Below are 17,555 nucleotides of genomic sequence, written 5' to 3' on the forward strand. Positions count from 1 at the left end.
TGTGCTCTAGAACCTGGGCGCTGCAGCAACTGAAGCTCGTACACTCTAGAGCCTTTGCTCTGCAACAAGAGAAGCTACTGCAATGAGAAGCCCGCACTGCAACTAGAAAGTAGCCCCTGCTCACCACAACTAGAGAAAGCCTGCTGAGGCAAAGAAGACCCAATGCAGCCAAAAACAATGGATGAATTAATTAAAATGCAAAAGTTAGTTTATAAAAAAGCCTATTGGTGGGGTGGGTAGATGACATGCAAACTTATTAAGAGGCTCAGGGAAATAAACTTCATTTATTTTGAGAGTGTTGTCTATTTCGGGTGGTGTCTGAAGTTTGCCTTTTCATACTGTTCATGGGGTTCTCAAGGCAAGAATGCTGAAGTGATTCGCCATTCCCTTCTGCAGTGGACCACGTTTTGTCAAACCAGTCAATTCTAAAGGAAATCAACCCTGAATATTCATTAAAAGGGCTGAAGCTGAAGCTCCAATACTTTGGCCACCTGATGCGAACAGCCAACTCACTGGAAAAGACCCTGATACTGGGAAAGGTTGAAGGCAGGAGGAGAAGGGGACAACAGAGGATGAGATGGTTGGATGGCATCACCAACTCAAAGGACATGAGTTTGAGCAAACTGGAAAATAGTGAAGGACAGTGAAGCCTGGCGTCTTGCAGTCTATGGGACACAATTGAGTGACTGAACAACTGAAGTTGAGGAGGTATTTGCTAGCTGAAGAGGGAAGAAAATATTCTGTTTGAAGGTCCTGAGGCAGGATGGAGAGATGTCTGCAAAACAAGTGAGTGGATGGTTCTGGAAGCTCAGGAGAGAAGCCCAACTTGGATGTGCAGATTTGTGAGTGGTTGGTACCCAGGCGGTTCTGGACCCGGCAGAGTGTGTAGAGAGATGAGAACAGTGCCTCAGCCAGGAAACCAGGTCCTTGGGGACCAGAGAGAGGGAAGCCAGAAAGGAAGGAGGAAACTCAAAGTACAAGTTGTTGGTGACGTCCAGGTAGAGCCCTTTCAGGAGATAGAAGGCCATCAGTGGTATGAGGCTGAAAGGTCTCGTGAAGCAAGAAGAGAACACCGAAGCCTCCTCTGGGTTTCGTGGAGACAGAGGCTGGGGGACTGTGGCAATCTTGGAGAATGGGTGGGGGCAGGGCCAGTTTGGAACAGGGGTGGGGGAGAGGCAAGGGAAAGTAGCCTCTGAGCCCAGGCGAGTTCTTTGACTTGGCAGCTAATGGAAGACAGAAAGCGTGAGCCGGAGGAGGAGGACATGGGATGAGAGAGGCTTGGTACCAGGTGGAAAACCCAAAGGAAGCCCAGGGAGGGAGCCTGGAGTGGCCAGAGGAGAGGCAACCCACAATGTGAGGCCTCTGAGCGGGGAGGAGGGGCCGGGCACCGGGGACGCTGGGGCAGCCAGCTTCCGCCCCCGGACAGAACAGCCAATTCCGAACTACTTCACTCTGTGATGGATTTTTAAGAGAGATGGGGATTTGGAAGACAGGAAAGTGAGAAGGTTTGAGCTGCAGTGGAGGACAACCAGGAACTACTGAGGGCCTGCTGAGGTCAACAGCCATGATGTGACATGGTGTCAGCTGTCATGAAGGACCAGGCATGTCTGGCAGCTCTCAGCAGACACAAGGGCGGACACAGAGAAGCCAGGAAGGCACAGTGGAAGGAAGATGGAGCCGAGAGGCCGGAGATGCTGCAGGAGGTTGCTGGAAATGAGGGCGCTATGCGGGACCTGGGGCGGTGAAGTGGAAGGTGCTGATGGACAGAAAGGTGAGGCCCAGGAGCTCCAGAGCGGATGTCACGGAGTAGAGTGAGAGCTGGGTAGGAGAGGAGGTGGGAGCGGAGAGGGGGTGACTGATGGGGTGATTTGGGAGGTGACACGTTTTGGATTCTGACGGACTGGGGTGGGATTGGGAGGAGAAGATAAGAAATTGGGCCACTGGGGCCATTCACCCAGACTTTCGGATGCCGATGCACTCAACAAGGCCCAGGGCTGAGAGACTTGGTGCTGGACTGTCTTCAGTGACTGTGGGGAGCAAGTGGAAGACCGTGGATGACCAAGAGGGGTCATGCATTCAGACAGGAACAGCTGAGGGCCTGAGTGTCCATGGAGGAAGGGAGGTCACTGAGGAGGGCAATGCAGGAAGCCAGGGTCGGCAGAGGAAGGCCCTGACCACCCCACTGGGCCTCCGCCCAAGGTCTCCCCTGGGCCACAGGGAGGGGGTCCTGGGGACAGAGCTGGGCCTAGACAGGATAAGGAGACATACTCGCTGTTCGGAGTGGTCTGGAAGTCTAGCAACTGCAGGACAAGGTTACAGAGAGGACTGTGGACAGCTCAGGAGGAAGGGGTCTGGGAGGGGAAGCCCAAAGCATCACAGGGGGCGGAGGACAGTGTGAAAAACCAGTGGGGTTTCTGTTTTCAGTGGTGTCGGAGGAGAGTGTGTTCACAGAACACAGCCTCTCAAGCAGCCTCTTGATCCAAGACGTCCTCTCCCAGCTTCCAAACACTGGACCTCCACCTGCCTGTAGCCTTCACTGGCTCCCCACTTCATCTCCTCATGCCATAGTCAAGGTCCTCCCCTACCCAGTCCTCATCTACCATCCTAGCCTTAATCCTCATGTTTCCCACCAAATGTCTTCCCCGCTTCCAACCTCCAAGCCTGTGTTCACACTGCTCCTCTAGGTATGAATGCCACCTCCCTACTGAGAATACTTCCTCACCATCCCATCTGCCCTGCCCAGTGAAATCCCACCAGTATTTCCTCCCCTGACTCTCTCAGCTAGAACTCCACACCTCTGTCCAGGCCCTGTGTTTTGCCAGACTGCACACCCATGTGAATACCCAGCTGCCCCTGCCTCCTAAAACTGACCTTGGGACTGGGTCCCTAGGGCACTACCTGGAGAAGCCGCCAGGAATTCCACTGCCCGCCTGGATGGGCCTCGGCCTCTGTGGGGAGGTTCCCCCCGATCCCCGCCCCCCCATACACACACACTCCCCGGCATCCAGGGCTTCCCACCTGTGAGCAACATGAGCCAGGGCAGCAGGAGCAAGGCGGCGGTATGGAGGGGTGTGTGGGCTCGCAGCAGGGCCGACAGGGCCGGGCCCAGCAGCACAGAGGCGTGCAGCAGGACGCCCGCACCGTGGAGCAGGAGACACAGGAAGGGCCGGTAGTTGCGGAAGCCCACGCAGCGGCCCAGCAGGCGGCAGTGGTGGTCCCGGCGGAGGATGCAGATACGGCAGGCGGAGCAGTGCCCACTGCGCGGCGGCACCTGGCTTTGGCACTGGTAGCAGTAACTGCAGGGAAGGAACCACAGGGTCAGTCCCTCCAGCAGCTCGGAGAGCCCCTCATGGTGCCCGGATCAGCCCCTGAGCCCATCCTGGAGAACCAGGCACAGCCCCTGCCTTCGCTAAGCTTCGGGTCCCTCACGGGGGAGTAAATGCAGGCTGGACACCACTTCCCAAGCCTTTCCACTTCTAGCACAGCAGGTCTGACCACCTCAGTCCTGAGGTCTTTGGCTGGTTTCTAACATCTGGGAGCAAATTTTTGTCCTCCACTGTTACCAGCTTGGTCCAAGTCACCATGAACTCTGCTCTGAATTATTGCAACAGCCTCTTGACTGGTCGGTCTCCCTGATTCCACCTTTATCCCCTCTGCTGTAGCCTTGCCCCAGCAGCCAGACCGATCCTTTAGAAATCTAAGTCGGGAATTCCCTGGCAATCCAATGGTTAGGACACTTTGCTTTCATTGCTGAGGGCCTGGATTCGATGGGCCGCAACTACTGGTTCATTCCTGGTTCAGGAAGTAAAATCCCACAAGCCTGGCAGCGAGACCAAGAAAAAGAAATAATAAAATAGAATCTAAATCATATGCCTCCTCTGCTCAAAACCCCGAGATGGCTCTCCATTTCACTTCTGATAAAAAGCAAAGTCTTCAAAGTCTGTTTACAAAGTCTTTATATCTCTAATCTCTCTTCTCCACCACCCACACATCACCGCCCCCCCACCACCCCTGCACACCACCTCAGCCACACTGGCTGTCCTGCTGTTCCCTGAACATGCTGGGCATACAACTGCCTCAGAGCCTTTGCATTGCCTGTCCCTTCTGCCTGGCACATTCTTCCCCCAGATGAATATGGCTAACTCTCCCCTCTCCTTCAAGTCTTTGCTCAAACTCCACCTTCTCTATGAAGCCTACCTTGACCACCGTATTTGAGACTGCACTCTTTCTGTTTCCTGACTACCAACTCCTTCTAACATTCTACATTATTTATTTACGAGCCTGAAGTTTATCATCTGTCCCCTCCCCCACTGAAATCAGGAATACGTTTTATTGTACCCTCCAGTGCCTGGAATAGTATCCTGCACATAATAATGTACTCAATAATATTCGTAAGTGAATGAATGAAACTCGTTCTGCCTTCTGATTGTAAGAGTTCTCTGGCTCTAACAAGCGGCTCAAACATCTTCAGGTCCTAGGGCCCTCCCGCTGCGCCAAGCTTCCCTCTTCTCCCCCACGCCAGATCCCGAGCCCCACTCACGCCCAGCCCTGGCCCAGACCACGGCCGGCCAGCATCACACCCCGGATGCTGGGGTCCGAGCGCAGGAAGAGCCCCACGTTGCCCAGTAGGTTGAGCAGCTGGAAGGCTGCCAGCGCAACCTGCAGGGTCCGGGCCAAGGGTCCCAGCGGAGGTGGCCCGGGGCCTAGCACTAACACGTAAGCCAGCTCCAGGCCCACCGCCGCGGCCCAAAGCGCGGTGAGCACGAGGGGCAGCCGCGCGGGAGCCGCCTCCGCGGTCCCCACCGCCCAGGGCTGCCCCATGGCCTGCACCCACTAGCAGTAGGACCCCTCTAGTACCCCGCCGCTTCCGTATTGAGGCAGGGATAGTGGCAAACGGACGTCTGCTACAACCAATAGAAGCTCGGAATGGGCACGCGAGCGTTCCTGTCCACTGGGCGGGCCCACAGGTACGGAGATGTGATTGGACGGCCGAACGAGCCAAAGAGATGCTTGGAATCTCGTTGGCGCTGAAGCCGGGTAGGGGAACGCTGTTATAGCCCCGCCCCTCCCGCGGACGCCCCGCCCACCCGCGGCCACCGGGCAAGCTGGCAGAGGTGGCCAGCAAGCCAGGATTGAGTTGCAGCCTTGGTGGCGTCGGGGATTCCCGGCTCAGCACATTCCCCCTCTTCCCCCAGTAGCCCCGATATTAATAGCCCTGCCTCGGCCCATCCAGCTGGCTTGGAATCCCTCTTCATGCTCGAGTGTCTCCCTTCATCACCCCAGAAAACATTCAAAACAGCTCGGCGCCTCGGTGTTTCTGACTGTGAAATGGGAATAGTGGTCCCTGTCTCCCACCAGCGCGGCTCAGGAAAAGGGTCAGGAAGAGGTCCAAAAGCCAGCTTCTAGAGCGATCTGCGGCCACGATTATTCTCGTCCTCTTCGTTGTACACATAGGGAAAGAGACTCAGAAAGGGCCCGTGGCTTTCTCAAAGTCAACACAGCGCCCAAGCGGCGGAGCCAGAACGCGAACCCCGGATCTCCGCCACGGGATCCATCCCAGAGCCTCAAAATTCGGCAGTCTCTTAGCCCCAGGCCAAACTCCTGCCTGGTCCCGACCCGAGCACCCGCGCCCCCATCCGGCCCCACCCTCTTCCCCCATATTTAGCGCGAATCCGATCCGGGGCTGGGCAGGGCGCTACTTAACGCGGCCCCCGTGTTCTGGAGCGCGCCGAGCAGAGCGAAGCCAGGATCCCGAACAAGATGATGATGGTTCTGCAGCCCGAGGGTCTGGGGACCGGGGAGGGGCCCTTCGCGGGCGGCGGCCGCGGGGGCGGCGAATACATGGAACAGGAGGAGGACTGGGACCGCGACCTGCTGTTGGACCCGGCCTGGGAGAAGCAGCAGCGGAAAGTGAGTGCTAGCCCATTTCCTGATGGCACAACTGAGGCCTGAGAAGCCAGGGTTTTGTTCTTGGCATCTCAGTAGGTCATGGGCAAGAGCCTGTCTTAACCCTCAGTGCCACTTCCTAGCCCAGGCTCTGGCCATCAATCCTCTGCTGTCCACCAGAGCCCGACGAGAGGGCTCGGGCCCCTCATGAGGGGTTTAGGATGACAAGAAAGATTTCTGGGATCCCCACCCCCCGCCCCAGGAGTTCATTCACCTGGGCCCATTTTTGCTAAAGAATATGGTTTGGGTAAAGCCCTGGAGATCCAAGTTTGGGTGAGGTGGGGTTGGGAAAAACCAATCGTTCTTCGCACATCACCCCCATTTTCTGAAATATTCCCAGACCCCACCTGAGGACATGCAGCTAGGCAACTAGTGGACTTAAGAGTATGGGGGAAGTAGCAACCATCCCAGACTTCCTACCCACCCTCCCTATATTCTGTCCAGCATGATGTCCATGGTCACTCTATCCCAATTGTCAAGTAAGGAAACTGAGGCTGAGGTAGGACCCACATCATATACTGTTAGAAAACAGTCCCCTTCCCTAGGCAACCTGGGGGTCTTTGCCCATTGCTTGTCCCTCCCCCATTCTTTCCCAAGATACCCCTCGCCACCCCAGGGGCCCTGAATCTGCTGAAAAGGCCACAAGGTCGGGAAGGAGGGGAGCCCTGGGTTCCCTTTTGCGGTAGGTAACCTGACTCTCAGGCCAGATGGACACTTTGTGCTGAGGCAGCGCCTTGGAGGAGCTGAAAGGGCATCTGCTGCCCAGGTCCAGCCTTGTAGGGCACTCACACCTCCCCTCCCAGATCTATTTTCACTCCTAGACTCTCCCAGATGGAGGGGGCAGGACACCTGGGGACCCAGAAGAGAAAGTGATCTGGGCCTGGAGTGAGGAAACGCTGGGGAGTGGCAGGCTGGGGGTAGGGGGGCACTGTGAGGTCATTAGACTCATCACTTGCGAACGGTGTGTGACCCCAGGAAAGGGCCGGGAACAGGGGTGCTTGGTGGAATTTGCAAGATTTAGAGAATCCCGGATTTAGAATCAGATCACTTCCGCTGAGTTAGATGACAGGAGGTGACCCCAGGGGCTGGGAGGCTCAGCTGACTCGGCTAGGGTGTGCTGGGTGATCTGCCTCCCCCCAGGCTTTTGCACCTGTCTCTAAGCAGGGCTGTGGTCCTCGGGTCCAGCAGTCTCCCAGTGATGTCATCCCTGCCCCTGGCTCCCGCTGCCACCTGCTCTGCAGCTCCTCTCCCCACCCCACCCCCACCCACCCAGGCCTCTCCCAGATCCAGGTTCACAGGCCCCTCATAAGACGCAGGCTAGTCTGTACCTTGCTTTCATCAAAGTATCAAGAACATCCTTCCAACCCAACTTACAGCCACCCACTTCATCCACTTACTCAGTGATTGCACCCCTGTAGACGCTCTGTAAATTCATTGGTGTTCCCTGAAGTTGGATAATCCGGTTGTTTCTTATCCGGCAGTGTTTATTACAATGTAATGAACATCTCTGTGCTCAACTTTAGCCCCTCCCCATCCCTGCTTTTCTCCGTATCTTAGAGCACTCCTGCCTTCTCCCATCTGACACCAGAGTCCTCTTTATTCAACCTCATTTGAAAACAATTGTTTAATATTTCCTAGGGAGGTCCTGGTATGTGCCAGGCACTGTGTCAGGTATCAGAAATTCAGCAGGGGATGAAATAAAGCCCCTGCTTCAGAGAGCTGAGAGTCTAGCAAGGACAAATGTTTCCATCTCACCCCCTCACTCCTGACCCGTCCCACTCACTGACCCCTCCCTCACCCTGGTCTTAGTCGCCACCTCCTCACTTCTCCCTTCTGCTCTGCCAAGCCATTCTCTGCAACCAGAATGAACTTTCTAAAACACAGTTCTGCCCCTCTCCCTCCCTGTTGCCTTCAGGATCAAGTTCACACTCCCTGGCTTAGCACTCAAGATCGTGCATGACCTGGCCTCTGCTGCCCCTCCGGCCCGCCTCTCACCACTTATACCCCACCATTCCCAGAGCGGTGCCCAGATAGCTGTAGCCCCACAATCCTAGCAACTGTTTCTCATCACCAAGCCCTTGCGGCTGTCCCTGCCTGGAATGCCCTTGCCCGTCCTTCCCTGCCTGAGTAACTCCTGCTCTTCCATCACAGTTCTGATCTGTTACTCACTTTCCCCAAGAGGTTTGAAGAACACCTCCCCTAAGCTCCTCAATGCTGCTGCTAAGTCGCTTCAGTCGTGTCCAACTCTGTGCGACCCCATAAACGGTAGCCACTAGGCTCCCCCGTCCCTGGGATTCTCCAAGCAAAAACACTCTCTCCTAGTACTTCGCAGGCCCACAGGACTCTTTGATTGCCTGTGAGTTCCTTTAGGGTAGGAACCAAATCTTATTAAAAGTCATGTTTGTCCTATGAGGGAATCTGCTTCCTCCACTATGGAGGCCTCGCCCAGACCTGCCTTTCCCCCTGCCCTATCTGGACCCAGAGCATCTGAGACTCCAGAGCAGGAAGGATCTACAGAGAATCCAACAGCACTCCCCTGTGCTCAGGGCAGCATCAGTGCTCAGCCCCCATTTATACACCTGAGGGAAAGAATTCCAAATAACTTCCTTGGGGTGTCTGCTTTGGGGGGCATGGGAGGGGGAAATCCTTTGAATTCCAGGATCCTGCAAGATCAGGGGAGGAAGAACCTGAGACATCATTGACTCTGAACTATAACTGTACAAACAGAGAGACTGAGCCCAGGAGACGGCGAGGGGCACATCCCAGGTCACAGTAGCTCAGCTGCGGTGGGAGTCCGAGTATAGATTCTACCAAGGACTGCCAGCTGAGGGCAGAATCCGGGGCCTGAGGCATTGGGAGGTTGTAGAAACTTGCACACCAGGCTCTAAATCACTGCCATCCTCCAAAGGCACACAGCCTATATCATCCCTCCCATCTCAGACAGAGGCTGAGGCTGAAGCATGCCCTGGTTGGAGAGGGCAGGCAGTCTCCTCCAGAAACTAGGTCAGGCTGCGCCTCAGTGTCCCACTGTTCTTCAAGGGCCTGCAAAGCTCCGGCAGCCTCATGGTCCACTTGGGGGCCAGTTCACAATAGCCTTAGGAGGTCGGTGGGGCTGAGATGATAATAACACAGATGCACAGTTCCTCAGACAAAACCCTCCAAGCCACCTGTGCTGCGATCTGGAATGTTTCAGATTTTAGTAAGGCAGTGTCCCTGGTGTCTCAGGGGCCCCCACACTGGCTGGAGACTGGCCAAAGCTGTTGTTCAGATCCCCACACTGGGATCTGAATGGGACCCAGACCCCATTCCTCCCCATTTTCAGGAGAATTAAAGCTCAGAGAAGGACAGGGGCTGGCCCCAGATGCACAGCAAGTGAGTGGCTGAGCCGGAACTTGCATCCAGGGCCTCGGGCTCTGAGATCTACCCTGACCGAGGAGCCAGAGCCCTGTCCTCAGCACTAGGGTCTGAGCACTGTCCTCTGCCCCCAGACCTTCACTGCCTGGTGCAACTCGCACCTGCGCAAGGCTGGCACCCAGATCGAGAACATCGAGGAGGATTTCCGCAATGGCCTCAAACTCATGTTGCTCCTGGAGGTCATTTCAGGTGAGGGTGCAAATCAGTGCACAGGGACCCCAGGACCTAGGGGAACCCAGAGAGCTGGGGGAGCAGTGCCAGCCGAGTGCTGGAGGGGACGTGCTGAGGGAGGGGGAAGTTTGAGGACCGTGTCTTCAGCTTCCTCTCGTGACTTTTGACCCTTGACCTCTCCTCTCACACCCAGGAGAGAGGCTGCCCAGACCAGACAAAGGCAAAATGCGCTTCCACAAGATCGCCAATGTCAACAAAGCCTTGGATTTCATTGCCAGCAAGGGGGTGAAGCTGGTGTCCATCGGTGCTGAAGGTGAGGAGGTGGCAGGAGGTGGCCAGGTGGGGCTGGGGGCGCGGTTCCTCATTTCAACCACAGGGACAACCATCTGCACCTCACGGGAGCAACTGTAAGGAGCAAAGGTACCCACGATGCTCACACAGGCCCTGGCACCCAGGAGGTGTTCAGTGAATCCTTTTGAAGTCAAATGATTGAGCATCTACCTAGCCGGTGCCAGCCTTGGAATGCAGACAAGGGGCCAGAGGGCAGGGCAAGGGGGAGGGGGGCTGAGGCCTGGTGGTCAGGTGGAACATGTCCCCACCGCCCCCCACCCTGCAGAGATTGTCGACGGGAACCAGAAGATGACCCTGGGCATGATCTGGACCATCATCCTTCGCTTCGCCATCCAGGACATCTCCGTGGAAGGTGAGTGGTGGGGAGGTGGGGAGGATGTGGGCTGGCCCCGACCCCTCCCCAACCAACACTCACCCCCATCCCTGCCCAGAAACCTCGGCCAAGGAAGGCTTGCTCCTGTGGTGTCAGCGGAAGACGGCACCGTACCGCAACGTCAATGTGCAGAATTTCCACACCAGGTGCATCCTCCAGTCAGCATGCGGGGCCTCTGCTGGGGTCTGGGCCGGGACAGCCAGGGCGGGGAGCGGTCACAGCCAAGTTCCTGCAGCAGGTCTGAAAATGACAGGACTCAGTCAATGCTGAACTGAGTCCAGGAGGGTGAGGGGGAATTCCTGGAGAAGGGAGCACCGGAGACATCCCAGGAAGGGTGTTCCAGCCAGAGGGAGCCTTGTGAGCGAAGAGCCAGAGGCCAAAAAACCCTAGAAAGTGGTGTAGCGTAAGCCCAGGGTAAGGGAATCATGATGAGCTTGGAGGAAATGGTCCATGGCTGGTAATCAGGGCCTTAAATGCCAAGCAAGGAATTAGAACCTGACTCCATTTCACAGATGAGGCCATCCAGATAGGAGGGCTCCTGGGACCAGGGTAGGGCAGGGCCCCAGCCTGAACCCAGGCCTGACCCCCCTTCTCTCTGTCCAGCTGGAAGGATGGGCTGGCCCTCTGTGCTCTCATCCACCGACACCGCCCCGACCTCATTGACTACGCCAAACTGCGCAAGGTAGGCCCCCCCAGTCCCAGCCGGGACTCCCCAGTCTCTGTCCCAGATGACCTTTCACCTCTCTCCCCTCACACCACCTAGGACGACCCCATCGGCAACTTGAACACTGCCTTTGAAGTGGCTGAGAAGTACCTGGACATCCCTAAGATGCTGGATGCAGAAGGTGAGAGTAAGCCTCGCCCGGGTGAGGACTCTGCTTCCACACCAGGCAGCACTGTCCCACCTCCGCCCCTTTGTCCCTGCTCCTCCCTCCTCCCGGGATGCTCTGCCCCACCCCTCCCCCTGCTCCCTGGGCAGAACTCTTCCCGCCAACAGGCCCCCTTCTCCAGGAGCCCTTATCTGGCCCCCTGTCCCTCTCATCCAGTGGAACCAGCCCCTCCCGCCTTGGCCCTTATGTAATGGCTCCAGCCTCACATCCCAGTTAACCTGGGTCGCTTGGTGGCATGATAGTCACTCATCCTGGGAGCTCCTCTAGGGGGAGTCCTGCCTCCTGTCCCTGTGCCCATAAAGGCTTTAGTAGTTAAACCAGCAAGCCTTTTCTGGGTACTCACTGTGCCTGTACCCTGGATCTAAACTTGGAGGGAAGCCAGCCAGCCAGCCAGCCAGAGGCATGGCCTGTTTAGAGACGGCAGGCAGTGGGCACTGACGGTTCTTGAGGGCTACAGGGTCTGCTCACTCAGCCACGCCTTGATACTGTCCTCACCCCACTGAGGGGGAGGTCGCTGGGCCCTGGTGGCCATGACTAGATGTCTCTGCCCCTTCCCATCCCGAGGGAGCTCTCTGCCTGGGCATGAGCCCACTCCCCACCCCTGGCTTTGCCCAACTGACACCTGGCTGCCATTCCCCAGACATCGTGAATACCCCAAAGCCTGATGAGAAGGCCATCATGACCTACGTTTCCTGCTTCTACCACGCCTTCGCTGGGGCGGAGCAGGTAAGAGGCTCAACGGTTGCCACTTGGGCTGGGCGTGTGGCCCAGGTGTCTACAGTGGGCAGCCCCTCAACATTTGGAGGTGCCAGGCCCCACCGAGGCACCACTGTCCCAGCTGCACATACTTGACCCCTGGGCACTTAGGCGCAGAGGCCTCTGGCCTGGAAGCTCCCTCCTCACCCTACAAGGCACACGGCCCTCATCCGCTCGGTTTGCATGGACACAGGGTTTAGGGATTGCAGAGGGAGTCTGGGTCGGGGGTGTCCTGCTCTAACACCAGCCTTTCTGCCCACTCCCACCAAAGGCAGAGACAGCCGCCAACAGGATCTGCAAAGTGCTGGCCGTGAACCAGGAAAACGAGAAGCTGATGGAGGAATACGAGAAGCTGGCCAGTGAGGTAAGACTGGGGCCAAAGGCCTCCCCCTCCCCTCCCTTGCTCCCCCATCCCGGCCCTGCTGTTCCTCCCATCCCAGCTGAGCCCCGGCCTGGACTGCAGAGCCCACCTCTCCTCAGAGTAGCCTTGGCCTCCTCCAACCTCCTCCTGCCATCTTTACCCACCTCCTGCCCTCTTCTGCCCATCCAGGCTCCTGCCATCCACTCATTCATCCATTCAGTCACTCATCTCTAGACAGTCTCACGGCCCTTTGCTCTGGGCCAACTATGCTGGTCCCTGGACTCAGAATGTAACCATCCTGCTCCTTTGCTGACTAGTGGGGACCCCCTCTGCTCAAGGCCCAGCCTGTTGGCCACAGCCTGAGCGTGGCTGGAGACAGGTAGGCAAGGTGAGCAGGCCTGCTCAGCCCTCTGTGCTCTGCCCCTGCCTGGACCCTGCAGCTGCTGGAATGGATCCGCCGGACCGTGCCGTGGCTGGAGAACCGTGTGGGCGAGCCCAGCATGAGCGCCATGCAGCGCAAGCTGGAGGACTTCCGGGACTACCGGCGCCTGCACAAGCCACCCCGCGTGCAGGAGAAGTGCCAGCTGGAGATTAACTTCAACACGCTGCAGACCAAGCTGCGCCTGAGCCACCGGCCGGCCTTCATGCCGTCTGAGGGCAAGCTGGTCTCGGTGAGCCAGGCAGGGGGCAGAGGGGGACCCCCGGCCCTGCCCACATCCCCTTGGACTCTCTGTTCCCATCTGTATAATGGGTGAACCATGATGGAGGGCGCCTCTCTCTGCTTGGCCCACAGGACATCGCCAACGCATGGCGGGGCCTGGAGCAGGCAGAGAAGGGCTATGAGGACTGGCTGCTCTCCGAGATCCGGCGCCTACAGCGGCTGCAGCACCTGGCGGAGAAGTTCCAGCAGAAGGCCTCCCTGCATGAAGCCTGGACCCGGGGTAGGTGGCTCTGGCGCCTGAATATGTTCCGTGCAGATTGCAGGGAGCCTGGTGGGAGGGGGACGGGGTCCTGGTAGAAGGCACGGGTCAGGGTAGGGGTTCTGCAAGGAAGCTGGAGACCTGTTTTCTAGTCCCTTCTGGTATTTGCAATCAAATAATACCGGAAGGGAACCAAGGGCCACTCCAGATCATGTAAGCTCGGGGACCCTGACATCACTCAGGAGCCATGCCCTGGAAAAGGAGCTTCCCTTCACTTTATCTCACTGGCGTCTCAGAGCAGACCCCTAGGTGTAGGCTGGGCAGGAGTGATCACCTACGTTCACTGATGGGGAATCTCCAGTGTCACACACGGGACTCAGACCCCCTGCTCCTGCGTAGCCGCCCCTGGGTGATGCAAGCCGGGCTTCTCTCCATGCAGGAAAGGAGGAGATGCTGAGCCAGAGGGACTACGAGACGGCTTCGCTGCAGGAGGTACGGGCCTTGCTGCGGCGCCACGAGGCCTTCGAGAGCGACCTGGCGGCGCACCAGGACCGCGTGGAGCACATCGCTGCGCTGGCGCAGGAGCTCAAGTAGGCATGGAGTCTGCTGGGCCCACCCCAGGGCAGAGAACGACACCCCCACCTGGCCCCGCCCCTCGGCCTCGGGCCCCGCCCCTCGGCCTCGAGCCCCGCCCCTGCTCCCAAAGCCCTCCAGACCTTTCACTCTTTAATAACCTCACCTTGGTACCCCTGTCCTTCCCAGCACCACTTGCTCTGCCCTCCTCCTGTAACCCTGTCCCCTAAGCTGGCGTCTCCTTGCAGTTTTGGGCCGGCCAGGCCCTCACCACAGCTTTGGCCTCCTGCCACCTCCTGTAAACCTGTCCCGGAAACTCCAAGCCCCGCCCCTCCTCCCAAACTTTTCCAGGGACTGGAGCTGAGGACCCCCCTCTAGGAACGCACTGAGAAGGCCCCGCTCTAGGAAGGCCCTGTTTCACCCCCATCTACCCTGGCTCCTTTATGCCTTCACCACCCCTGGGCCCAGAGTCCAGCCCCCTGAGGGACAGTCAGGCAGAAATCTGGGCTGGAATCTGGCTTCGCGGACACCCCCCTTCCCATCCTCAGTGAGCTGGACTACCACGAGGCAGCCTCGGTGAACAGCCGCTGCCAGGCCATCTGCGACCAGTGGGACAACCTGGGCACGCTGACCCAGAAGAGGCGGGATGCGCTGGAGGTGAAGCTGGGGACCCAGGGGTGAAGGCTGGACGCGGAGGAGGGTGAGGGGCCTGCTGGGCCAGCTACTGACTGGCTATCCCTGTGGCCTGCAGCGGATGGAGAAGCTCCTGGAAACCATTGATCAGCTACAGCTGGAGTTTGCCCGGCGGGCAGCGCCCTTCAACAACTGGCTGGACGGCGCCGTGGAGGACCTGCAGGATGTGTGGCTGGTGCACTCGGTGGAGGAGACCCAGGTGGGTGCGGGGGCTCCAGGTGTGCAGAGTTGGATGGAACGACAAGGAAGTGGCCTGTCTTCTGTCGGCCACCCCTTTGGGCTCCTGGGGAATAGGGGGCCGGAAGAGAAGCCCAGTTCTAGAGTGCCAGGAGTCTGGAGGCCTGGGTTCTCTGGCCAGTGCTGCCCTGGCTCCGGTGAATGGCCCAGAGCCCCTGGCCGTCGTTTGTTGCCTGTGGGAGGTAGGGGCGCTGGCTGATGCTTCCTGCCTGTCGTCCCCAGAGCTTGGTGACAGCACACGACCAGTTCAAGGCAACACTGCCCGAGGCTGACCGAGAGAGGGGTGCCATCCTGGGCATCCAGGGTGAGATCCAGAAGATCTGCCAAACGTACGGACTGCGGCCCAGCTCCACCAACCCCTACATCGCCCTCACCCCGCAGGACATCAACACCAAGTGGGACACGGTCAGTGCCGCTGGCGGCCTTTCCCCGCCTCCCTCCTGCGCAGACGCCTTCTAAACCATCCTGAGATCTCAGGTGTCCCGAGACACAGAGAATCAAGCCCGCCTCCGGATCTGTGGTCTGCCACAGACTCTACGTGGCGTTGGACAGGTCCCCTTGCCTGATTGGCCCTCTCTGTAAAATGGCCATAACAACATTTTCCTGTCACGCCTGATGGAAGCAGAATTAGATCTGGTGTGGGGGCCAGATTGTTGTACAGAACAATCTAAGTTTGTTAAGAGTGTCGGCATGGGCCCTCATTTACAGCCAGGAAATGAGCAGAGAGAGGCTGAGTGACCTGCTCAGAGCTTGCCCCCTCCCCAGAGCCCTTGGCTCAGAGTAAGGAGCCCCGTGAGGGGCTGGAGCCCTCCTCTCACTCCCGAGCTGCCCCTGACACCACCACCCTCCCTCCAGGTCCGAAAGCTGGTACCCAGCCGTGACCAGATGCTGCAGGAGGAGCTGACACGGCAGCAGATGAACGAGAGGCTCCGGCGGCAGTTTGCAGCCCAGGCCAACGCCATCGGGCCCTGGATCCAGGGGAAAGTGGAGGTAAGGCTTGGATCAGGGAGCCAACCTGGGAGAGGGGGGCCGGGGGCTGGGCCACCGGGGGCTGGAAGCCCTCATCCTGGCTGGTCCCCCTATAGGAAGTGGGGCGCCTGGCCGCAGGGATGGCCGGCTCCCTGGAGGAGCAGATGGCGGGCCTGCGGCAGCAGGAGCAGAATATCATCAACTACAAGAGCAACATCGACCGGCTGGAGGGAGACCACCAGCTGCTGCAGGAGAGTCTGGTGTTTGACAACAAGCACACTGTCTACAGCATGGAGGTGGGACCACACCGCTTAGGACCGAGGGGAAGGCGGTGCTGTGGGGAAGCCTGGGGCGGCCGTGGCTGGTTGATCAATACATAATAAATCATCAAACTTTATGGCAGGGAGGGCCACTGGATGTCACTCAGTGGAACCTCCCGATGGGGTCCAGCAAGGGGGAGGATTTTCCCGGGGTCAGACGGTGAATTGGGGGTAGAGCCAGAGCTCGTGGCCAGGCACTGGCCGCCCACTGGCCCGGCCTGTCTCCTGCTTCCACAGCACATCCGCGTGGGCTGGGAGCAGCTGCTCACCTCCATCGCCCGCACCATCAACGAGGTGGAGAACCAGGTACTGACCCGAGACGCCAAGGGCCTGAGTCAGGAGCAGCTCAACGAGTTCCGGGCATCCTTCAACCACTTTGACCGGGTCAGCAGGGGCCTCGCCCTGTGGGGTGGTGAACTTGGGGGCTGGCTTGGGGGCGGGGATCAGGGCCAGAGCCTGACATCTGCTCCCCAACTACAGAAGCGGAACGGCATGATGGAGCCTGATGACTTCCGGGCCTGCCTCATCTCCATGGGCTACGACCTGGTGGGTGTCCTCCAGCCCTGTCCAAGGGTCCCCTCCGTGGCCCCTCCTACATACTGATCACCCACAGTGTCCCTCCCACATTCACACCTTCATTTCCTCCCCACCTCCTGAGGCTGGGGAGAATTACCCCATTTCCTAGGTGGGTAGCTAACAAAAGTTCCAAGAGGTAGATTAATTTGGAGCTAGTTCTCTGTGACTCCAGAGCCTGAGCTTGCAACATGTCCACCTCAGGGAGAGAGCACTACAGGGGCGTGGGGAAGAGGTCAGGACCAGCAGGAGCAGGGCATTGCCACGGGCAGGAAGCAGAGTTCAGCCAAGTGGAAAGGATTTCCCAGAGCCGGAGCTAAAGCTGCAGTGGACCGTCTACAGAGAAAGGGGGCCGCCTTGTCACAGGGGTCATCAAGCCAGGGGGATACCAGGAACCCTCCTGGCTTAAGCATCCCCTGGGCATGGTGCCCGGCCTCTAACCCTGCAGGGGGAAGTGGAGTTCGCTCGCATCATGACCATGGTGGACCCCAACGCAGCTGGGGTCGTGACCTTCCAGGCCTTCATCGACTTTATGACCCGAGAGACAGCTGAGACGGACACGGCTGAGCAGGTTGTGGCCTCGTTCAAGATCCTGGCGGGAGACAAGGTGAGTCCCTGGTGGGGGTGGGGGGAGCTAGTGGGTGGGTGGGGGGACCAAGACCTGGGAGCCCTCAAACCCTCTTCTCCCCCAGAACTACATCACCGCCGAGGAGCTGCGGCGGGAACTCCCGGCAGAGCAGGCCGAGTACTGCATCCGCCGCATGGCGCCCTACAAGGGGGCCGGGGCTCCAGCTGGAGCCCTGGACTACGTGGCCTTCTCCAGTGCCCTCTACGGGGAGAGTGACCTCTGACCTTAACCCCCAAGCATCCCTACTCAAGTCCAGAGAGAGGGTGCTCCCTCCGGCTGATCCCACCCATCCCATGGAGCCAAGGCCACAGAGCCGAGTGTTTCTCAATAAAGATCCATCCTGGGCCCCTCTTCATCTCCAGTTGATTCCTAAGGCAGAA

General features: G+C 58.4%; 2 protein-coding genes across 4 annotated transcripts in view; one reads left to right on the forward strand and one right to left on the reverse strand.

Moving 5' to 3' along the window:
* ZDHHC24 (zinc finger DHHC-type containing 24) overlaps positions 1 to 4,932 on the reverse strand; it is an 11,556-nt gene extending 6,624 nt beyond the window's left edge. The window contains exons 1-2 of one of the 2 annotated variants that reach the window (XM_069566343.1): positions 4,541 to 4,923; positions 3,019 to 3,296 (exon numbers count right to left, since the gene is read on the reverse strand). In XM_069566343.1, coding sequence (XP_069422444.1) covers positions 3,019 to 3,296; positions 4,541 to 4,821 — 559 coding nt within the window. In that variant the 5' untranslated portion in view covers positions 4,822 to 4,923. Of the gene's footprint in view, positions 1 to 3,018; positions 3,297 to 4,540 lie in introns of both variants that reach the window. The other variant, XM_069566342.1, reaches the window with a different exon arrangement.
* Positions 4,933 to 5,070: 138 nt separating this feature from the next.
* ACTN3 (actinin alpha 3) lies at positions 5,071 to 17,522 on the forward strand. 2 transcript variants are annotated; one of them, XM_069566336.1, is made up of 21 exons: positions 5,071 to 5,910; positions 9,435 to 9,549; positions 9,725 to 9,844; positions 10,148 to 10,234; positions 10,314 to 10,401; positions 10,859 to 10,937; positions 11,019 to 11,100; positions 11,786 to 11,871; positions 12,173 to 12,265; positions 12,703 to 12,933; positions 13,056 to 13,203; positions 13,622 to 13,772; positions 14,304 to 14,412; positions 14,507 to 14,647; positions 14,908 to 15,090; positions 15,541 to 15,675; positions 15,771 to 15,950; positions 16,212 to 16,358; positions 16,455 to 16,520; positions 16,996 to 17,154; positions 17,240 to 17,522. In XM_069566336.1, exons 1-21 carry the CDS (start codon positions 5,761 to 5,763, stop codon positions 17,396 to 17,398), a joined length of 2,709 nt encoding a protein of 902 aa, XP_069422437.1. In that variant the 5' UTR covers positions 5,071 to 5,760; the 3' UTR covers positions 17,399 to 17,522. The 2 variants fall into 2 exon arrangements, with proteins under 2 accessions (XP_069422437.1, XP_069422436.1); XM_069566335.1 differs by having other exon boundaries at positions 5,686 to 5,910; positions 16,212 to 16,520.
* The last annotated feature ends 33 nt before the right edge of the window (positions 17,523 to 17,555 follow it).

This window comes from Ovis canadensis, chromosome 21, assembly GCF_042477335.2.
Source record: "Ovis canadensis isolate MfBH-ARS-UI-01 breed Bighorn chromosome 21, ARS-UI_OviCan_v2, whole genome shotgun sequence".
Taxonomy (NCBI): Eukaryota; Metazoa; Chordata; class Mammalia; order Artiodactyla; family Bovidae; genus Ovis; species Ovis canadensis.